At 55.0% G+C, this 20,259-nt stretch overlaps 1 protein-coding gene across 1 annotated transcript in view; it reads right to left on the reverse strand.

Moving 5' to 3' along the window:
• Shb (SH2 domain containing adaptor protein B) overlaps positions 1 to 20,259 on the reverse strand; it is a 129,024-nt gene that overhangs the window by 21,363 nt on the left and 87,402 nt on the right. The window contains exons 4-5 of the mRNA XM_026379966.2: positions 11,478 to 11,649; positions 5,817 to 5,936 (exon numbers count right to left, since the gene is read on the reverse strand). Coding sequence (XP_026235751.1) covers positions 5,817 to 5,936; positions 11,478 to 11,649 — 292 coding nt within the window. The remainder of the gene's footprint in view (positions 1 to 5,816; positions 5,937 to 11,477; positions 11,650 to 20,259) is intronic.

Below are 20,259 nucleotides of genomic sequence, written 5' to 3' on the forward strand. Positions count from 1 at the left end.
AAAGGCCCCTTTTGTGAGGGTTCTCCAGGGCTATTTCCTCCAAATGGGTGGGAACTGCCTGTTTCAACAAACCCGAGGCTGGACCTTTGCCAAAGGAGTAGTGGCCTCCCTGGCTGTCAAGACCTCAGAAGTGCCATTCTGTGTGCCCCCATCCCAGGGACAGGCCACACAGGTACCCTGCCCAGGAGGACTCACCCCCTCCACCAGCTGCACGATCTGCAGTCTTTAAAAAGTCCCCTCTCCCTCATCTCGTCCAGATTCTTTGCAAAAACTCACAACAGAAGAACTTGTGAAGAGCCACTCACAATCCAAAATGCCTGAAGAACCCTTTCAACGAGATTGTCACAACTTGTTGGCCCTTTTTCCTGGTGCCTGCCTTGCCAGAAACAGGAAACAGCTCGAGTTTGGTACTTTCTTGCCAATTTCCAAAGGCTCAGCCCCTTGGCTTCCTGCGGTGGAGTGAGTGGTGGAGTGGCGCACCAGGGGCTGCGGTGGGGCGGGGTCAGCTTGCTGCCCATCAAGTCAGACTAGAGACAGGGAAGAGGGGCAGTTCTGCAGCTGGACGGGGTCGGGAAACGACTGGGGGCCGTCGGCAGCACCTCTGAAGCTAGCTTCACAGGTGGGGGTATCTGCCACAGAGAGCCAGATAAGTGGCCAGCGTGGTCTGATCCAGAGATGTAGCCGGTCCCCACAGTGGCAACAGTCTCCATCTCTGCTGTCAGCGTGGACAAGTGCCAGCTGGACAGCTTAGGACCGCTGGGAATCCCCTTTGGGTCTGTTTTCTCATCCACACAGCACAGGGACTGAACTAGTCGGGCCTCTGAGGTCACTTCCAGGTCTGACTCCGTAAGACCCTCTGACAGAGCAGAAGGAGCTCTGAGGACGGGATGGAAAGTCTGGAGGCCAGCCTCAGCTCTGTGGGAGGCCTTGGCAAGCCTTCAGCCTCCTCTGCCCTTAGATGCGGGGGACCTGGGGAATCTCTGCCTAGCCACCTTGTGGGGCTGTACTAGAGCAAACTCTGGCCTTGCAAAACGTCTCAACTGCTGATACAGAGCAGGGAGGGCCAGGCACAAGGTGGGTTGTGTGTGAGGGGAGCCTGAGAGCAGGACTGAGTGGACCTGCATGTCAGCGTCCTCCTCACTGAGAACTGAGATGAACTTCTCTGGTGGCTGGCACAGAAGTCCTGCTGGAGCTCTTCTGCACCACCCTGAGACTCGGTCCTGCCAGGGAACACCTAGCTTCTCTTTAGACTCAAGTGCAGCCTCCTCCCCCTGCGGATTCTCCCAACCCTCTGTGGCAAGGACCACCCACCAGGTGCCAACTCTGGGCTCCCAAGGCCCAGGCTGAACTGGCCAGGCCTGACACCCTGGGCCCCTGGACTGGTTGTTCTCATCTCATACCCAGCCCTGTGCCTGGTACAGAGGGCTCTGAAAGATATCTTCCGGGGGAAGGATGAAGGGGTGGGGGCTCTGTCCTCTGAGTCTAGACTCCCCCAAATGCTTTCTGCATCCTGGAACACCCTCACAGTCCAGCAGAGGCTCACATGGAAACGGCCAGAGGCGGAGAACCGGCATAGCTGGAATTCCAATGTCAGTGTGCACACCCTGGCTTCTGACAGCACCCAGCAGGGGAACCAGCCCTGACCCCCTCCCAGCAGGCTGCCAGCAAGTGGGAAGTAGACAGCAGGGCCACATGGTGGCTGGCAAAGGGGTGCTCGCCCAAGTGGCCAGGACACGCGGTACAGGTGTGCTCCTCTGTGGTCCCAGTGATGCACACCAAAGCGTTGCTCCTGGTTGGAGATCCGACCGTCATGGGGCACTGGGGCTCCTCTAAGGAGCAAGGCCACCTCCCTGGAGTCGGCCAACAGCCCAGCCACAGGAGAGTGCACCTCCCCAATCTGGGCTTCTTCCAGGGAAGGTTGACCAGGAGAGGCCACCTCTCTGGCCTTTGGGGTGGGGGATTTGCTAATGGCTCTAGACAAGCATACAAAACCAAACCCTCATCACTCGTCCCCCTTGGGCATAGAACAGTCTTGACAACTGGATGCGACAGGATGGGTGCAGTAAGACGACCTGGGGCCTCCTGGCGAGTGTTCCTGTCCAGGGTTGTGGTGGCCACTGCACTATCTCCCTCTATCCTTCTCCCAGGCCTGGGAGGTACAGCCGAGCCAGCCAGGGCACACCAAGGACAGAGAGGGGTCTGAGGCTACACACAGGCACACGTGAGGAGTCAGGTGACACCTCGGTGTCAGTATCAAGTGATAGTGAGCATCAGGTCTGACTCTTCACTGGGCAAATGTGGATGCTGAGACCCAGAGGGGGAGGAGCTTGCCCAAGGTCACACAGTTAACAGTGAGTGGCAGGACAGGATGCCTGTCCAGAATTTTGGACAATGGGTGTCTTAAAACCCGGTAGATGGCAGGAAGTGGGGGCAGAGTGGGAACAGCACAAGGTAACAATGACGTGGAACTGGCTGGGCTGGGAGCTGACTGTCATTGTCCTAGTGTGTACACGAGGACAACAAGGCTCTGAGATGGCATGAAAGCCTCAGGCTGGGGAGTGGGGAAGCCAGGCGTGAGGCTGCCTCCGCTGCAGCCCAGGCCTCTGGACGACAAGCCTACACTGTGGGGACGAGGACCCAGGTGCTGTCCCTCCCCCGAGAGGGGCCTACTCCCTAAGGAATGGCATACACCAGGGACCGCAGGAGACTGTGTTCATGGCCCCCTGAAACCTGTTCGTGAGGCGGTGTCTGGGCCTGTTTGTGTAATGGGTGTGTGTGTGGGGGGGGGTGTTGCACAGGGACTGAGAGGTGGAGCCCGCAGGCTGGATGTGGTGGTGGTACTTCTAAAACTGGTAACGCCCCCTTGTCAGCACCTACGCTGGGGCTCATCCTGGGTGCTCCGGAGGCTATTCCCTTGTGGCCGGGCTGCGCTGGAGTCACCACAGGGCTGTTGCACCTTCCCACGGAGAGTACGGACTCTCAGGAGCAGCGGAGGCTCTGGTCCTTCTGGAGGAGCAGCCAGGCTTGGCCTGGGGCGGTTGCCCCTCCTCTGTGTGTTCCATGGGGATTGCAGGAGAGATGAGACTCACTGAGGAACTCAGGGACTGAAGGGACCAGTGTCCTGGACAGCTGCACACTGCCTGGGTTTGTGGGGAAGGCTGGTACAATACGGATAATGCCACCTGCCTTCCTTGCTTTTTTTTTCCTGGTGAAACTGAAGATGGAACCCGGGGTACTCTACCACCAAGCTATATCCCCATCCCTTTTGTTTTTTATATTGACACAGGAAGGGGAGGCTGGCCTTAAACTTGCAATCCTTCTGTTTCAGCCTCCCCAGTCACTGGGATCATAGGCGTGCACCACCATGCCCAGCTTCCCTGGCCTTTTACAATCCAGAAGAACGTCATTCACCTGAGTTGCAAGATCATCTCTGGGCAGTGAGGGAGGGTGGCGGGGCTGACTGGGGCAGTGGGAGTTCAGGAGGCCTGGCTCTGTGCATGCTCCCTGTGGCTGCCCTTTCCTCAGTCCAATTATGGTTTCTCTGGCTTTGGAGGCCTCCCGCTCAGCCTGCCAGCCCAGTTGCGGTTTCGCACGTTGAGTTCTCCTCTTCCACTGCCATCACTGACCAGATCCTCTGAGCCCGTCAGGTCTGATGGCAGCCAATGAGGCGTGCACATGCCAGCAGCTTGGAACACAGCGATGTCCTCTCTCTGCCTCCTGGGTGTCCTCCCAGCTGGCTAGAAATGGTCTCCACATCCTCCCTGGCCAGGTGGTGGCCCAGCTTTCTCTAGCTGAATCCCCCAGTAACAAGATGGCCACTACCCTGGGGCGGCTCTGGCCAGCTCTGATTTTGGATCAGCTGTGTTAGAAAACTTGTCCTCTCCCAGGGCTGAACTCTCTGCCCATAACTGCCCCATCTGGGGACCCCTGCATGTCTCTGCACACCCCGCTTCTCCCAGAGCCTCTGCCCGATGCCCTCCCAACACTCTGTCACCGTCCTCCTCGGGGCAGCCAGCGGTGCTGGTCTTCACAGAGAGCCCAGGCCAACCTCACCTTCCCCGGCCACACCGAGACCTCTGTCCACACTGCTTTATGTCAGCAAAGAGAAGAGCTCGCTCCTGACAGGGACGTCCCAGCAGGCCTGCCCTCCGCACGGCCTCAGTGAGCGTGAGGGTGGAGAGGAAGCCGGAGGGATGCTCTGCACCCGCCGCCTCAAGGGCCTGGGCTCAAACCCCAGCCGTGTGACTGACTCCGAGTCCTTGGCAAATCCCTCTTTGTGGGAGGCCTTTTCCTATCTATAAAGTAGGTTTTAGAAGACCTCTTGGGGGCTGGGTTTATGGCTCAGTGATAGAGCGCTGGCCCAGCCTGGGTGAGGCACTGGGTTCTATCCTCAGCACCACATAAAAAAACAGATAAATAAAATAAAATTATTATGTCCATCTGTAACCAAGAAAGAAAGAAAGAAAGAAAGATCGATCTTTTGGATTCCACCTAGCAATATCACTCAAAACCCCTCTTTTCACTCCTGCACCTGTTCACCCCAACAGGAATACTATATAGATCAGAAAAACCTGACATGGTGGTACAAGCCTATGATCCCAGCTGAAGCAGGAGGACTGCAAGTTCGAGGCCAGCCTGGGTAACCCAGTAATACCCTGTCTCAAAATATAAAGGGTTGGGGTTGGGGAGGGAGAATTCATTGGATTAAACAAAGAGGATGGCAGGGAAGGGGTGGGGGATGGGAACAGGAAAGACAGTGGAATGAATCAGACATGACTTTCCTCTGTCCATCTATGGACACACCATCAGTGAAACTCCACATCGTGCACAACCACAAGAATGGGACCCTAAGTTATATTCCAAGTATGTTAAAATATGTCATCATATCTATCTTTTTTTAAAGAGAGAGTGTGTGTGAGAGAGAGAGGGAGAGAGAGAGAGAATTTTAATATTCATTTTTTAGTTTTCAGTGGACACAACATCTTTGTTTTTTTTTTTTTTTAAGAAAGAGTGAGAGAGAGTGAGAAAGAGGGAGAGAGAGAGAGAACTTTTTAATATTTATTTTTCAGTATTTGGTGGACACAGCATCTTTGTCTGTATGTGGTGCTGAGGATCAAACCCGGGCGCACACATGCCAGGCGAGCGCGCTACCACTTGAGCCACATCCCCAGCCCCAGTCATCATATCTAAACAGAACAAATAAACAACAACAACAAAAAGGGCCGGGGACCTAGTTCATGGAAGAATGTTCCTGGGTTCGGTCCCCAGCACCACACACCTCCACGCATCCACTCACAAAGACCCGACAGTTCACACAGCAGCCAGAGGCATCAACACCATCAGGATTCCACCCCGCCCCCCCCAGTGTTCCTTCCAACCTTTGTGAGACACATGAAAATCAAACCCGCCAAAGGACAACCTGGCGCCTAAGGAGAGAGAAAAGGTTGCTCCTGGGGCCTGGCCCTGCCGCTTGGGCTAAGCCACATGCCCTCTGTGAGCCTCCATTTCCTAATCTGCAGAATGAGAACAATGTGTTCCCCAGAGGACGGAAGTGAGAGGGTCAAGACAGGGATGGGAGACGCTGAGATCTTTGTACAGGCCCTGGCTTGCAGCACAGGAGAAAGCTCCTGCAGGAAAAACACAGACCCTACGAAGACCCCTCCTCTCTGGAAGGTGATGATGCAACCACAGAAACCCCCCTGTGACCAGGACAGTAGGACCAAACTGAAGACCCAAGGCTTGAATGAATGCATGTGGGCCGGTCTCCTGGGGGCCCCAGGGGTCTCCTGTAGGCAGAGCGGCCACAGGGTACTCACTTCAGGGAGAGGGAGAAGTCGTGCTTGCTGGTCTGGCTGTTGCGGACAAGGTAGCTGCACTCCTTGCAGAGCCGCAGAAGGTTCTCGGCGTCTCCTCTGCTGATGGCCCCGTGATACCATCTGGGGAGGGGACAGAGCACGTTCAGGGCCCAGCGTGGACAGGGATCCCAGGGCCTGACCTCCTGGGGAGGCTTGGCGTCCTCCGCAGCCAGCTGTGACAAGGCAGGAGTACGTCTGTTCTATTTTATAGCCAATTTACTGAGGGCCTGCCTCGTGCCAGATGCTGGGGAAAGAAAAGTGAACCAAACCCAGAGTCCCCTCCCTTGAGAGGCTCAGGCCGCAGGTCAGGGAGTCAGACAGCAGACGCTCTGGAGTCACACAGGACGCCCTGTGATGACAGGTACTATGGAGATGAGGTGAGGCCGGGTCACTTGGCTGGGGGCTGCTATTTTAGGAAGGTGGCCGAGGAAGGCTAATGGAGAGAATGGCATTTCAGTGCAGACCTCCGGGGGAGAGAGAGAGGAGGACCTGAAGGACAGAGGCTGGAGAGGAGCCTTCCTGGCAGAGGGAAGGGTGGCCAATACAAGGGTGTGAAGCAGGAGTTCGCAAGGTGCATCCTGGAAATGGTCAGGGGCCAGTGTGGTTGGAAGCAGCAGGGGATCTGCCTGCAGGTTAGGGTCCAGCCGCTGACCCTGGCTGAGCCTCCACTCTCCACCAGGTTAGGGTCACGGCAGCCCCTTGAGGTTGTGAGAAGGAATCGGGATGACCCACAGTCACCAAAGGTGATTGTGAGCATCACAAAGAGCCTGGGCTAGCCGGCTGCACAGAAGTCACCCCCCTGCACACCCCTGCGCCCACAGTCCACAAGGCACATCTTCAGCTTCTGTGGGGGTGCTGCCTTCTGGTGACTGTTGCCATTGCCGACTTTGTGCCTGGAAGACGCCTTCCACTGCTGGCCGCTGGGCACCTCCTGCCATGAACAGGCAGCAGGTGGCAACAGCGGCCACAACAAAACCATGATCTCAAAAAGTAAATAGCGAGGGCTGAGGTTGTGGCTCAGCGGCAGAGCGCTCGCCTTGCATGCGGGAGGCACTGGGTTCGATCCTCAGCACCACGTAAATAGATAAAGTAGAGGTACTGTGTCCATCTACAGCTAAAAAAACATTAAAGAAAAATATAAATAGCCAGCTTTAAAAAACAAGGACCAGGCACCAGATGTGAGATCCCTGTCCAAGCTGTGTGAGGAGGCGCACACCTGGAACCCCAGTGGCTCCAGAGGCAGGAGGATCGTGAGTTCAAAGGCAGCCTCAGCAACTTAGTGAGGCACTAAGCAACTCAGAGAGACCTGCCTCTAAATACAATGTCAACTAGGGCCGGGGATGGGGCTCAGTGGGTGAGGACCTGGAGTTCAGTCCCTGTCCGGTGGGAGCGTGACCGAGCTGCTGCTCACCAGAGCTGGCGTGGAACTAGACATTGCAGGGGAGACCCCGCCAGGGCAGGGGTCAGGGCAGGGGCCAGCTACGTGGAGGAGCCGAGGCTGGGGCTGCAGGGGCGGCCACAGTGAGACCCTCTCCAGAGGCGGTTGAGGGGATAAGGTTCTGTAATGGGGAGAAACAGGCCTGGCTCCGGAAACAGAGCCAACGGATTTGGTGAGATGGTCCTCCGGGGACTGTGCCTGTGTCACACACCCCCAGTGAGCTGACAAAAACGTTTTATTAGGAAAACAACTTCCAGCCATTTGAAGCTGAGCCATCCTCAGGGAAAGGCCTAAAGTGGCCTCCAGGGAAGGGCTGCCCGGAGCCTGTCCCTCCCAGAGCTCAGGAGCTGGCCCGACTGGCCGGGAGAGACTGGCCTGGATCATCACTGAGGGTAATCCCGTGGTAAACAGGATAAGCCGCCAGTTCCTTTCAGGGTGGAGGATCAAAGGAGCACAGGGCAAAGGGCACTGGATCAGGAGTCAGCTGGGCACGGCCTATCGGCGGGAGGCTGTAGAGCAGGCTGGGCTGGGTGGTCCTGTGGGAGCTGGGGCCAACTGCTGGGCTTGAGCAGGCCTGCCTAGACCCAAGAGAGTGTCCAGGCAGGAGGCCACCTTAGGGCCGTGCTGGACCCTGTGGAGTAGGCACGTCAGGTCAGGACAATGGCAGTAAGGGAGGTTCCATCATTACCCTTCATCCCGTCCAACACCTATCAGCTCATCCAATATTTGCTCGCCACTCACTGTCCTTGATCTCATGGGTCTGATGCAGAGAGAAAGAGTCAACAGACATACAGGACACCACTGCATAGTGCAAGGGCTATGTAGGCATTCTAGGGTTCCAGTGAGGCAGTGACTGGTGTGGGGGTAGGTGCCTAGTTTGCAATGAACAGTCAGGAGAGGCCCCAGGAGATGACATTTGGCTTGTGAACCTGTATCACAAAAAGGAATCAATTCTGTCAAGAGCCAAAGGAAACGTCATCTCTGTAAAGGAAACAGTAAGTGCAAAGGTCCTGAGGTAAGAATGTGCTTGGGGTGTCCAGAGAGCAAAAAGGTGCAAGGATGTTCCAAGCACTGTTGAGTGCAGAGAGAGGTACAGAATGAGAGTGGAATGGGAAGCAGCTGAGGTTTTGAGGGCAGAGGGAAGAAGTCTGTTGAGCATATTGAAAAGGAGAAGGTGTTAGGAAGTGGTGTTACTTGCTCTGGAGGATCTTACAAATAAAACATCAACCAGGCTGCCTTGAGGAGGGGCCACAGGGGGAGCAGGAAGAAAGTCAGGAGGCGAGTGCAGTGCTTCATATGGGAGGTGACTGAAGGTGGGAGGAACAGACGGACTCTGGCAGCATTCTGGAGCAAGAATTCGACGAAATTGGTAACGGGGCAGATGCTGTGCAGCAAGGAATCTGGATGACTCCAGGTTTGTGGCTTGAGTGGCAACTAGGCAGACGTGGTGCTGCTGGCGGAGACATGGACACTGGGGGCCAGTGGGTTTCGTGGTCAGGAGCCCCGTTCTGAACACAGTACATCTGAAAGGCCATGCAGGCGGCTGGAGGTAGGGGAGTTCTGGGAGAGCGGAGGCTGGGAGAGACTCCCCATGGAGAGCGCAGCAGGAACTGAGCCCAGGAGAGTCCAGCCTTCAGGTCAGAGGCCAGGAGCCACGGAGCAGGTAGAAGCAGTGGCCAGGGAGACGGGGAAACGCCAGGAGCATGAGATGCAGGAGGGAGCTGGTGGCTGTGCGGACGGCAGGGGTGGGGGCAGCGCAGGGAGCCTGTCTGGGGCCTCCGGCAGGAAAGGAGAGCTTGGTCTTGAGCGACCTAGAAGGGGAGGTGACAGACTGGGGAGAAGTACCAAAATTCTTTGGGGACTTTGTTCATTCAGTCAAATGTCCTTTCCTGAGCACCCATTACATGCCAGGCACTGCCCTGAGCCACGGGGAGGAACAGTGACCTGGACAAACTCCTGCCTTCATAGAGCCACTCTCCACAGAGCAACTGTGAGAGGATGTGGGTCAAGGAGATTTTACTTGCTCTGACAGAGTTCCCGAATGGAACAGGTTTCCGTGCTGGCGTGATGAGGTGGGGGCGGGGCAGGGTGCAGGAGGGGGGCCCCCGGAGGGGCCCCCAGCTCTGAAGCCTGCAGGATGGGGCGGGTGCAGCGTACCCTCCTCCCGCTCAGCTCTCCTGGGAGTGGGCTTATCTGAGCACCTCTGGAGGATGACTCAGGGCTGGGGAGGCCAGCCACGGCTCTGGACTTGGTGGGAGGCCTTGTTGGGTGGGAATGGGAAAGGAGGAGAACTTGGGACTAAGGCTCCGTCTGGGAATGAGAGACAGGATGGGCTGGGCCCCGCGGACCTGGCCACTGCCCACTGGGATGCACGGAGAACAGCTCCCAGGTATCCCTGGATCCTACACTCTGTCGATTAAGAAGCGCCCAGTTTGATCAGAAACAGGCCAACCCTGGTGCGCAGTCTGCAGGGCCGCGGGCCTCCCGTGAGCTGCTCTGGGCAGGAACGGCCATCAGGAATGAAGCTGCAGCCCCCTGGGACAACAGCAGGCTGAAAAAGGCAGCACATGACATCATTCGGAAAACCCTGCATCCTGCTCTCCAAGCGAGAGCTTCCTGAGGGGGACGCGCCCCTGGCTGCCCAAGACCAGAAGTCCCTGGGCCAAGGCTGAGAGGGGACTCAAAACCCACATGAAAGTCCCGCGAGGGACCCTGCTGGCGTCAGCTGATCTCTTGGCCTTTGAGCCAAGCTGGGCTCGTCTCTGGGCGCTGGCATACATGGGATTCCAGGCCCTCCATCTGCTTGTTAAGGGGATGACACACCCGAGGTGCCAACACAGGGCCCCCGCAACTATTTTATCAAGTTTCTGAAAAGACTCCTTGAGTATAGGGATGTGGCGTGGGACAGAATTGAAGAGCAGCCTGGGGGCATTTCACAGAGCCGATGGCAGGCCAGGGAGATGGGGACTTATCCTGGAGATAAAGGGGGCGGGGGCAATGGCAGTTTCAGAGCAGCACAGGGTCCTCCTGCATATGGTGAGGACCCTGCAGAGTAAGGTGATGACAATCGTGATCAAGAGGAGTCAATATATACCCAAAGAACTTAAAATCAGCCTACTACCCTGATGTGGCCACATCGATGTTTACAGCAGCTCAATTCACAATGGCCAAGCTATGGAACCAACCTAAGTGCCTTCAACAGATGAATGGATAAAGAAAATGTGGTATGTCTACATAATGGAATATTACTTGGCCATAAAGAAGAATGAAATTATGACATTTGCTGGTAAATGGATGGAACTGGAGACTATCATGCTAAGTGAAGTAAGCTAGTCCAAAAAAAAAAAGGCCAATGTTCTCTCGGTTAGGCAGATGCTAACACGGTGGGGTGGGTGGGTGGGTAGGTGGAGAATAGGAGTTCACTGTGTTAGACAAAGGGGAATGAAGGGAAGAGAGGGGGATGGGAATAGGAAAGACAGTAGAATGAACTGGATGTAACTTTCCTGTGTTCATATATGAATACACGACCAGTGTAACTCCACACCATGTACAGCCACAAAAACGGGAAGTGATACTCCATGCACGTACGTCAGAATACAGTCTATTGTTATGTACAACTAAAGAGAATACATAAAAATTAAAAGAGAGAGAGAGAGAGAGAGAGAGAGAGAGACAGAGAGAGGCACTAAATGGCCTGGGCCAGCCCAGTGCTGGGTGTAGGGAGGAGGGGCAGGAGACCTGGGGGGCAGCAGGGAGGAATATGGCCACTGACTGGAGATGGGAAATCTCTGGAGAAAACCCCAGAGAGTGGAGGACTTACCGGTATCAAGCAGATGGAGACCAAGAAATCGCTTGGTCTCACTGACGGAGGGGACAGGGGTGGCTCGTGCTGCGTGGTGAAATTAGACTCGCAACCTGCCAGCTGCGTGGTGAAATTAGAATCCAGGGAGACGTAAGGGGTGCACGGTGCAGGCGACTGCAGTGCCTCCTACTAGACACAGCGGGGGAGGGTGGCAATGGGGGTGGGGGGACAGGCGGGGCTAGGAGTCACAGGAGCTGGGAGAAAGGGCTCCATGAAAGGCCTCGGTCTCAGTTGTCACCTGGAAGCCGTGACAGAGCAATGAGGAGGGAGGAAAGTAGAGGGGGCCACCGGGGTGAGGTGGACTCCATCCCTGCAGACTTACATTTGCTTCTCCAGGGGGACGGCGGGGTCCACCCTTTCTCCCAGGATCCCACAGAACTCGGGGCTCCCATGCTTGATGGGCTTGAAGCCCCCTCCAGGAGCACGGAGCTGGCGCCGCCGGTCCCGCGAGGGTGACGGGGATGACTGCCGTTTCTCACCGCCGTTGAACTGGGCTGAGAGAGGGAGAGAGAAGCGGTTACCGGACCAGCCCGCGGTTCTGGTCGGCACTTCACCATCTGCAGGAGGAAGCGTTTTGAACCTTGAAAAAAATAGCCCCCCTAAATTCTGGCTTCGGCTATGGTCTGAGTGCGCCCTCCCTCCCAAATCCATGTGCTGGAACCTGAGCTCCTCCAATACAGCAGCCTGAGGGGGGACCCTGGGGGAGGTGCTCGAGTCAGGGGGCAGAGCGTCCCTAAGGGAATAGCAGCCCCCCAGGAAGGGGTGCGACAACTCGAGCAGGTCGCTACGAAGCGGGGGTCCCCCCTCGTGTTCTCTTCTGCAGGTGCCCTGAGGGCTTCTGCTTTCTGCCATCAGCTGACGTGACTTGAGGGTTAGGGTTCTCAAGACAGGACACACAGGTGCCACCAAAGCTGGATTAGGAGTTGGAGGGGCTGGTTGCGTCTTCAGAGTCCACTGAGCTCAGCCTTATCCCTACAGAAACCTTTGACCCCCACCGGGGTGGGTGTGGCACTCCTGGCCTCCCTCCTCCCTCCCCTCTTCCCAGCCCTCCTAGGGCCACAGCGGTCACATCTGCCCCCTTTCCCCAGGACAGACTGCTCTGAGGCCCTTGGGGGTCAGACCGCATCTCCTGAGTTTCCTCCTCCTCATTCAGACCCCCTTGCATGGCCAGAGCAGAGCCACACAGGGGACAGGCCCCATGTGCCTCCCAATGCCCTGGGCCTGGGGAGTGTGGTGCACCCCCACAGGCGTTTGGAGGGCAGGACCCTGCAAATACCCCACAGAGTACAGACGATAATGAACTGTAACTTGAGCTGCCAGAAGGGCTCCCAGAGACCAGCGGTCCACCTTGCAAGTTCTCTCTCTGGGCCTCAGTTTCCTTCTCTGAAAAAACAGGACGAATGAAGAGCACACACTCCATGGGAGGGGGGCAGATTGGGTGAGGCATGGAGAGGACAAGCAGAGTGCCTGGCAGGCAGCCTGTGCGCGATCAACGTTAAAATCAACACTTTTATCATCATCACGTCTGCTCGGTGCAGACGCAATGCTGGGGGCTTCACGTTCATTACCAAACCAAGCTCTCCTAAGCTGTGTGCCTGGCTGAGTTACTTACCCTGAGTGACCATTTCAAACGTCAATGAGCCATGGTGAAGACAGATGAGATACAGCAAGGGCTTAGTACAAGGTACCCAGCGACCCGAAATGGGCCTGCAGGATGGGGCTCCCGATGCTGAGTCCAGCTGCAGGCCACCATGACCGGGACTAAGCCTCACAAAGGCAGAAACTCTCCTCTGACCAGCAATGGAGGTGGCAAGCCATGTCTGACCCCGACACAAGGCAATCAACCCTCCTGCTCATAGGAAGCAGAAGGGAGACCCCAGCCACAACTGTCACAGCGTGTTGCCTACTGGGACCGAGGAATGTGAAAGAACTTGTTCCACCCCAACCACGGAGCAGTCGGGGGCCCTGAGGCATTTCTGTCCCTCTAAGACACTCTTTCTAATTAACCAGTACAGAAAACTGGGAAGGGAGGGTCCTACCAAGGGAAGGCTCCAGACACGCTGGACCCAGCCATTCTGTGACCGGGAAGGGCATGTGCCAACCTGTCCACCCAGCAGCGGGTCTGGCAGGCTGTGTATCCGTCCACCTATGTCACTCTGAAACACCCATTCCCAGGTGCCAGGCACAGGTCAAGGCTGGGGAACAAAACGGAACCCCTCCCCGCCCCACCTGACAGCTCAGGGTCCCGGTGAAGAAGGACCATGTCAACAGCTGGTGACAAGTGCTACAGAGACGAAGACAGCATCACAGGGAAAGCCCCTTGAAAGAGATGTCTAAGTGAATACCTGAAGAAAGGGAGGGACATTTGTGAGAACAATCCCCGCACAGGGAAGCGCAAGTTCCAGGCCCCCCGAGGTGACTGGGCTTGGAGTGTCCCAGAGGCAAAATGGTCCAGGGTGACTGGCGGGTCGGTGGTCTGGGAGGGACTCTGGCTGTGCTCCGAGAGCTGCTCTGAAGGTTCTAACCCGACTCTTGGTAACAGGATGGCTGTGCTGAGAAAGAGACGGAGGGCAGGGGAGGCGGGGCTGTCCGTACTTTTCTAAAAAAAGTTTACTAATTTAAAAAGGCTTACAAATGAAATGGTGGGGAGGGGGGTAGAGGGGAACACAGGTCTCATTCTGTACTCACAGTAAAGCATGGTGGCGCACGCCTAGAATCCCAGCAGCTTGGGAGGCTGAGATAGGAGGATTGCAAGTTCAAAGCCAGCCTCAGTAACTTAGTGAGGCCCTGACTCTAATATTTTTAAAAAGTGCTGGGGATGTGGCTCAGTGGTTAAGTGCCCTGGGGTTCAATCCCTAGTATCAAAAAAAAAAAAAAAAAAAAAGTCAGGTGTGGGAGAGAGGGGCAGGCGGCCACAGACTTTGGCCTGAGGACTGGGAGGACCAGCCTGGCTGTGCCCAGGGTAAGGTCACCGAAGGGGCTTCTTCTGCTGGTGGTGGTGGGCTAAAGCCAGGGATGAGGCCTGTGGCACTCAAGTCACCATGGGTGCCTGTCCCTCCCTGGCCTCCCAGAAGCCCGATCTCCCTGGGGGCTCCAGTGAAGCTCCCATAGCAGCTGGTCAGATGGGGTGTATGTTCTTGGGTGGAGGGAGGAAAAGGCGAAGCAGGTTCTGACCTGAGCACCTGTCTTGCGGAGCCCTTAGTGGGTGACTCTGGATGGGGGTGAGCATGAGATCAGATAGTCAGGTGAGGGCCAGGTCCAGAGAAGGGGGGGTACCGGGGATTGAACCCAGGGGCCCTTAATCAGTGGGCCACATCCCCAGCCTTTTTTTTGTTTTTTTTAATTTAGAGACAGGGTCTTACTGAGTTGCTTAGGGCCTTGCTGAGTTGCTGAGGCTGGGTTTGAACTCATAATCCTACTCAGCCTCTGGAGCTACTGAGATTACGGTGTGCGCCACCACACCTGGCCCAGAGAAGGTCCTTTCTAAAGAGCTCGAACCTCTTCTAGGAAGCACTCTCTGATCATCCCACCCAAGATTCACCTTGATCCCTGCCCATGGCACCCTAATCTCAGTTCCCAGTGAGCCTCTGCAGGCAGGGGCTGTCTTGCCTGTGCCCTGCCCCCATGCCTACCACAGTACCTGCAGGGTAGCCAGAGAGCAATAAATGCTACTCGAAGACACCTAATGAGCTGCTGTTTTGCTTTACTGGGAAAAAATATATCGGGTTTCTTACCAGATAAATTGGATAAAACCTAAGAACGTTCTAGTCAACACTGTAATTCCCCATTGACTTAATTTATGCATCCGTTGGCAAGCTTAATAATACAGCCATATATTTTAGAGAGAACAGGTGGTGATGAATGACAGGCTTAATTAGGCAAATCATTTCACCTAAAATACAAATATACAAACTCCAAGTGCAGTGATTCGGCAGGCAAAGAAAAAAAAAATTTTAAGAACAAAAGCTCCAAACACAACTGCTTTCGTCCCTTCTAATTAAGTTTCTCTTTAATCTGCAATTTAAAATGGCAATTCTTTTAATTTAGTGATTTTTCTGCAAAAGATAAAGACCCAATCCCTCAAAAGAATACCTGCATTTAGAGGAAAAAAATACGCTACTCCTGAGTTGTTAGCAATGACAGAACCTAATGAATCCTGCCTATAGGCAACTAAAAATGGAAGCTAGAATCTACAGGAGGGAGTCCGACTCGGAGTGGGTAGGCAGTGGGTAGGATGAAGTGCCAGGAGCCTCTCTGACTTTGGTTCTCATGATGGGGACCAGACAGATCCCTGGTAATGGATAGGTGGCCTGATCAATGTCTTCCAAAAAGTCCCGGCCAGGTGACAGAGCTCGTCCTTTAAGACCCAGCTCAGGTGCCCCCTACCTTCTGGGAGGCTTTCCTGGTCCTTCCACTGGAGGGCTAGAAGCTGGTGGTCCGCTTCTGACTCATGTTACAATGACCTTGCATCAATCAGTCCTGAGGTTTAGCCGCTGCCAGAGACGGAAGACGGAGGCACTGGCATTAACTTTCCTACCAACCCTGCCATGGGGTGATGGGTGAGGGACCTACAGGGTCTCAAAGCCCAGTGGCAGGGTGAAGTTGAGACCAGGACTGTAGGTCTGCAGGGTGGAGCTCGTCCACCTTTGTTCTTCCTGACAGCGAGGCTTCCCTCCCCTGGTCTCCAGGGCTGAAATGCCAGCCTCCTGCTCTGTCAACATGATGTCTAGAGGCCTCCAAGTTCTGGCACAAGTGCCACTCCTCCATAAAGCTTCCCTTGGAACGGCTTCTGTGGCTCCAGGGGCACCCACAGCACTCTGGCCAGTCTGCCTGGGTGTTTTGTGGGGTGGAGCCTGGTCCTGATTTTCTCTTTGCCCCTAAACTGCAGAGCCCAGCATGCAGGGGGTGCTTAGGAAATGCTTGCTAAGATGGAATAAATGTGTTCCTTTGGGTCCATCTCTTTCTCGTCCACTGTTCCAAAAGCCAATGAATTTCTAAGGCACAGGGCTTAGCAATCTCCTGGGCTTACAAACCTTCACTGGCCTCCCCAGGCCCTGGGATAAAAGCCAAAATCCCCACTATGGAGGTCAAGGTGCTTGGTGACCTTCCACAGGCATCTTTCCCTACAAAATCCCTCGGGGCTCCATCCCATCCTGAGGCTCTGGTCACCCAGGATGGCTGGCCCCCAAATCCATCATCTGCCTTTTGGCCTGTGCTTTGTCAGTGTCTGACCTCTGGAGTCCTTCCTCGGGGAGAATTCCCTTTTGCTCCTCTGAACCCTGAAGTCCCCACACACCACTGTCCCAGTCACAGCTCTTAGAACTGGATGGACACTTGGCAGAGATGAGATTTTTGTGCCTCGGTCTCTCTCCTGGACATTCAGCTGATGGCGATAAATGGTCCTGGGCCTGAAACAAGGCCAGGGATACAGGACAACAGTAGCACCAAGGGAAGTATGTGGACTTAGGAATCAGGAAATCCTGGGTCTGAATCCTCTGCCCTTCCTTACTGCATGACTTTGGGCACATTTCTAAACCTCTCTGAGCTTTGGCTGCCTCGTCTGCAAAAAAGGGCTGACAACATCTAACATGAAGGACTGTGGGGCTGGTTAGCATCTGATGATGTACCAAGGTCCAGGCAGGCCCCTGGGAAGTGGCAGACCCTGACCCATGGTCACATGCCTGATCACAACGGTTCCTTTCAGGTACCCTTTAGGAGAAAGTGCCTTGTATCAGAAACTGCCTTCCCTTTCCTCGACATTGCTGGGATTCCTGACCAAGTTGAAGCTCCAGGAGGATGGACCGTTGTGTTCACTGCTGAGTCGCCAATGCCCACAACAGGGCCTGATGTATAGCAGGTGCTCACAGCTGTGCAATAAATCTCCACCTAGCTCCGCAGGACCCCGACACCTCCATTCATCAGTCAAGAAAGGAAACTCAGGAGCTAGACACCCTTCTCAAATTATTTTAAAACCATTTTGAAAAATGGTTTAATCCTCATCTGGCATTTCTTGTGCATGGACAGGTAGGTACCATGGTAATCTTCATGGTGAACCTATGAGGTTGCTGTTATTACTACTGCCTGTGTTTTTTTTTTTTTAACAGCTCAGGCCTGGTGCATCATTAAGGAGCCCAGGCTAATGGGGCAGCCGGCCATGCAGGCACTGGGCCCTGCCTCCAGCCCCAGCCAGGAGCCCTCTGCTCCCTGGGTCGCCTCCCCTCACCAAGGTTGGCCAGGTAAGGCCAGCACTGCTCTCCAGGTTTAGATGTCCCCCTGCTTCCTTCTGGCTGGCCTGCAGCCAGTGACCTTCCCAGTTTTCCGGCACAGGACAGAGCCTCCTTTAAGTAGAGGCATCGAGGCTTAGGAGGATTAAGAACCAGACTGTGTGCACAAAGGAGGTTCAAGGAGCACACCACTGTCAAAGAGGTGCCTCCAGCCTCTCCAGGAGGAGCCGGAAGTAAGTATGGGCCATGTTTATAAACCATATGGGGCTGGCAGGAGGGGCCTGGAGACTGTTCCGGCCTGCTGTTTGTTCAAGGATGTCTTGTGACTCTGAACAAACAAGGGTAAAGACAAGGAGCCCGAAGCAGCCCTTCCACCAGTCCCTGGAGCAGACTCCTGCACACTGTCAACAGCCAGGTGGGACTCAGGAGGGGCACGTGGAGGGGAGACTGCACAGGCCTGGAGGTGGGGTGGGCTACGACCCCTAGAGTGTATAAAAATATCGCAAATGTTTGCAAGAATACACAAACACTTGTAGACCTAAAATTCCGTGCCCATGGCGATAGTCCTCTGCTATTTCAACTTTTCAAAAACATGCACTACATCTGACCCCCACCATCCCACTGAGACATGTACTAGAATTCCCCCAGGAGAAACTGAGGCCCGCACAGATTCCCCTCCCCTCCAGCTCAAAGTGGGCCTGGCTGCAACAATGGGCGGCTCAGCAAAGGCTTGGTTTGGTGTCTAGGGTGGCCAAGGAGAGACCCCAGGGTACTGCGCTGCCACCCAGGTGGGAGGGCAGAGGCAGAGGTGCTCCTGGGCTCCAGGATGCCATCCACCCAAGACCACCCATGCCAGGATGGGGGAGGCAGAGCAGGCAGAATGAGCATGACTTTGTCCTCTGATTTGTGACCTATCCCCAAAGGAAAACACGGACACTGGTGCTGGGTGCCTGGCTCCAGGAAACCGAAGGATAAAGTTGGATGAAAAATGAAAAAATAACCCAAACCCAAGGGCCTCTACAGCTGCCAAAGCCAGCCATCGTCACCACCACTACGCATTCCACAGATGAGAAACAGAGGGCTGAAAAAGGACCTGACCACAGCCAGACCTGACCTTGGACTTGAACCCCGTCTCCTGAATCCCCAGGCCTTAGCAAGGTCAGCGCAAACCTGCTTACCGAGCTATACATTCTCAAAACCCTCCACAGTTAAGTGGCAACAGAGACACCAACAGTCAACACCTATGGAGCCCTCACTGCGCCCTGGGTCTCAGAACCTCATGCCAACTCCACGTCACAGGCAACCTGGCTCGGGTGGCCCTGCTAGCAGGTGGCAGCAGAAAGCTTGAAATCCAGACTCCTGGCCCCAGCATCTGAGTTCCTTCCTAAGTTCTGGGCTGGGCTCACCTATCAAGACACACCTGGAACCTGCTCACGTCTGTTGCAGTGCATCTGTGACACTTTCACCCGCAGACACCCACAGAAATGTGCCGAGAATCCTAGAGCCTGAGAAAGTGACTTTTTCTCCATCCACAAGCCTGAGGAGCTGGCCAGGGCAGCCTGGGCCTCTGTGAAAACAAGTCTGCCTGCCAAGGCACCTGGAGCTCCAGTCAGGGGTGCGTAATGGAGGGAGGGAAGGCCAGGACAGACAGGAGGGGACATGCAGTGTGGGCCACACACGGCTCCCACCGAGTTGGCTGCTACCCACTGGACACGTGGTCAGCCCTCCCATGGGCAGGGACAGGGTTTCAGTTTTATCCTGGGAGTTCGGACGAGAAGCAGCAACCGAGGCAGCCAACAACCACGCACAGGTGCCCACCCCTGCAGGTCTCCCAGCCCCATCTGGAGAGGAGAGAGGTACAGGGCAAGAAAGAATAACAGGAAAAGACAGTAGGAAGTGGAGGTGCAGCTCAGTGGTAGAGCACTTGCCGAGCACGCTCCAGGCCCTGGGTTTGATCCCAGCACTGCAGGGGAAGAAAAGAAAAGGAAAAAAGCATCTGTGAGAGCAGAGTCAGGTCACCTGTGGATCCCAGCACTGGAGAACTTGGGGCTGGTTTTCCTGGGACCTGAGTTATTCAATCATTTAGCAAATATCTCAGCGCTCATCATGTGCCAGGCTCAGAGCTGGATGGGGACCCAGGTGTGAACCGGGCAGGCGCCGGGGCCTTTGATCCCACGGAGCTTCAGGGGCTCCATTCACATGAAGGTCTCTGACCCGCCAAAGAGAGGGGCAGCGATAGTCTACCAAATCCCTGGATTCTTTCCACACAGGAGAAAAAGGCACTCGAAGGAACATTTCTATTAATATCATTAGCAAATGAACCAAAGCTATTAAATACTTGATGTTTTCTTTTTTTTAAAATTTAAGTTACTAAGTGAATTTTTTCATCTGTCAAATAGAAAAGCCAACTGGAAAAACCCGTCCCTCAGTAACACATTAGCCAAAGGAAGTGAGTGATCCCCGCTCTCTCATTGAAACCCCCCTTTCTGGGCCGACCTGCTGTTCACACGTGTTAAACATTAATTACGACTGTTACTCATTACACAGCAAAAAGCTCCGGGTACAAACACAATTGTTAATTTCCTCACAGGCCCAAGGCATTCTGGGAAGTTGTGCAGGGGACAGGAAATGTCCTGGGAACTGAGGGAGCCAGTTGTGAGGGGGAGAAGGCCTGTGGCTGGTACGACAGGTAGCATGGCCAGGTCTGATTCCCCAGTGAGTCCTCTGCAGAGGCCGGCCTGTTTATTCCGAGCACCAGAGGGTGAGTCACCAGGCTTGGTGGGAACAGCCAGTCTGGAGCAGTGCCCACCACACACAACATCAGCCTTACAACTTCAGAGCATTCATGCTTCTGGGGGACAGTGATAAACCAGGTCAAAT

Source organism: Urocitellus parryii, chromosome 4, assembly GCF_045843805.1.
Source record: "Urocitellus parryii isolate mUroPar1 chromosome 4, mUroPar1.hap1, whole genome shotgun sequence".
Classification (NCBI taxonomy): Eukaryota; Metazoa; Chordata; class Mammalia; order Rodentia; family Sciuridae; genus Urocitellus; species Urocitellus parryii.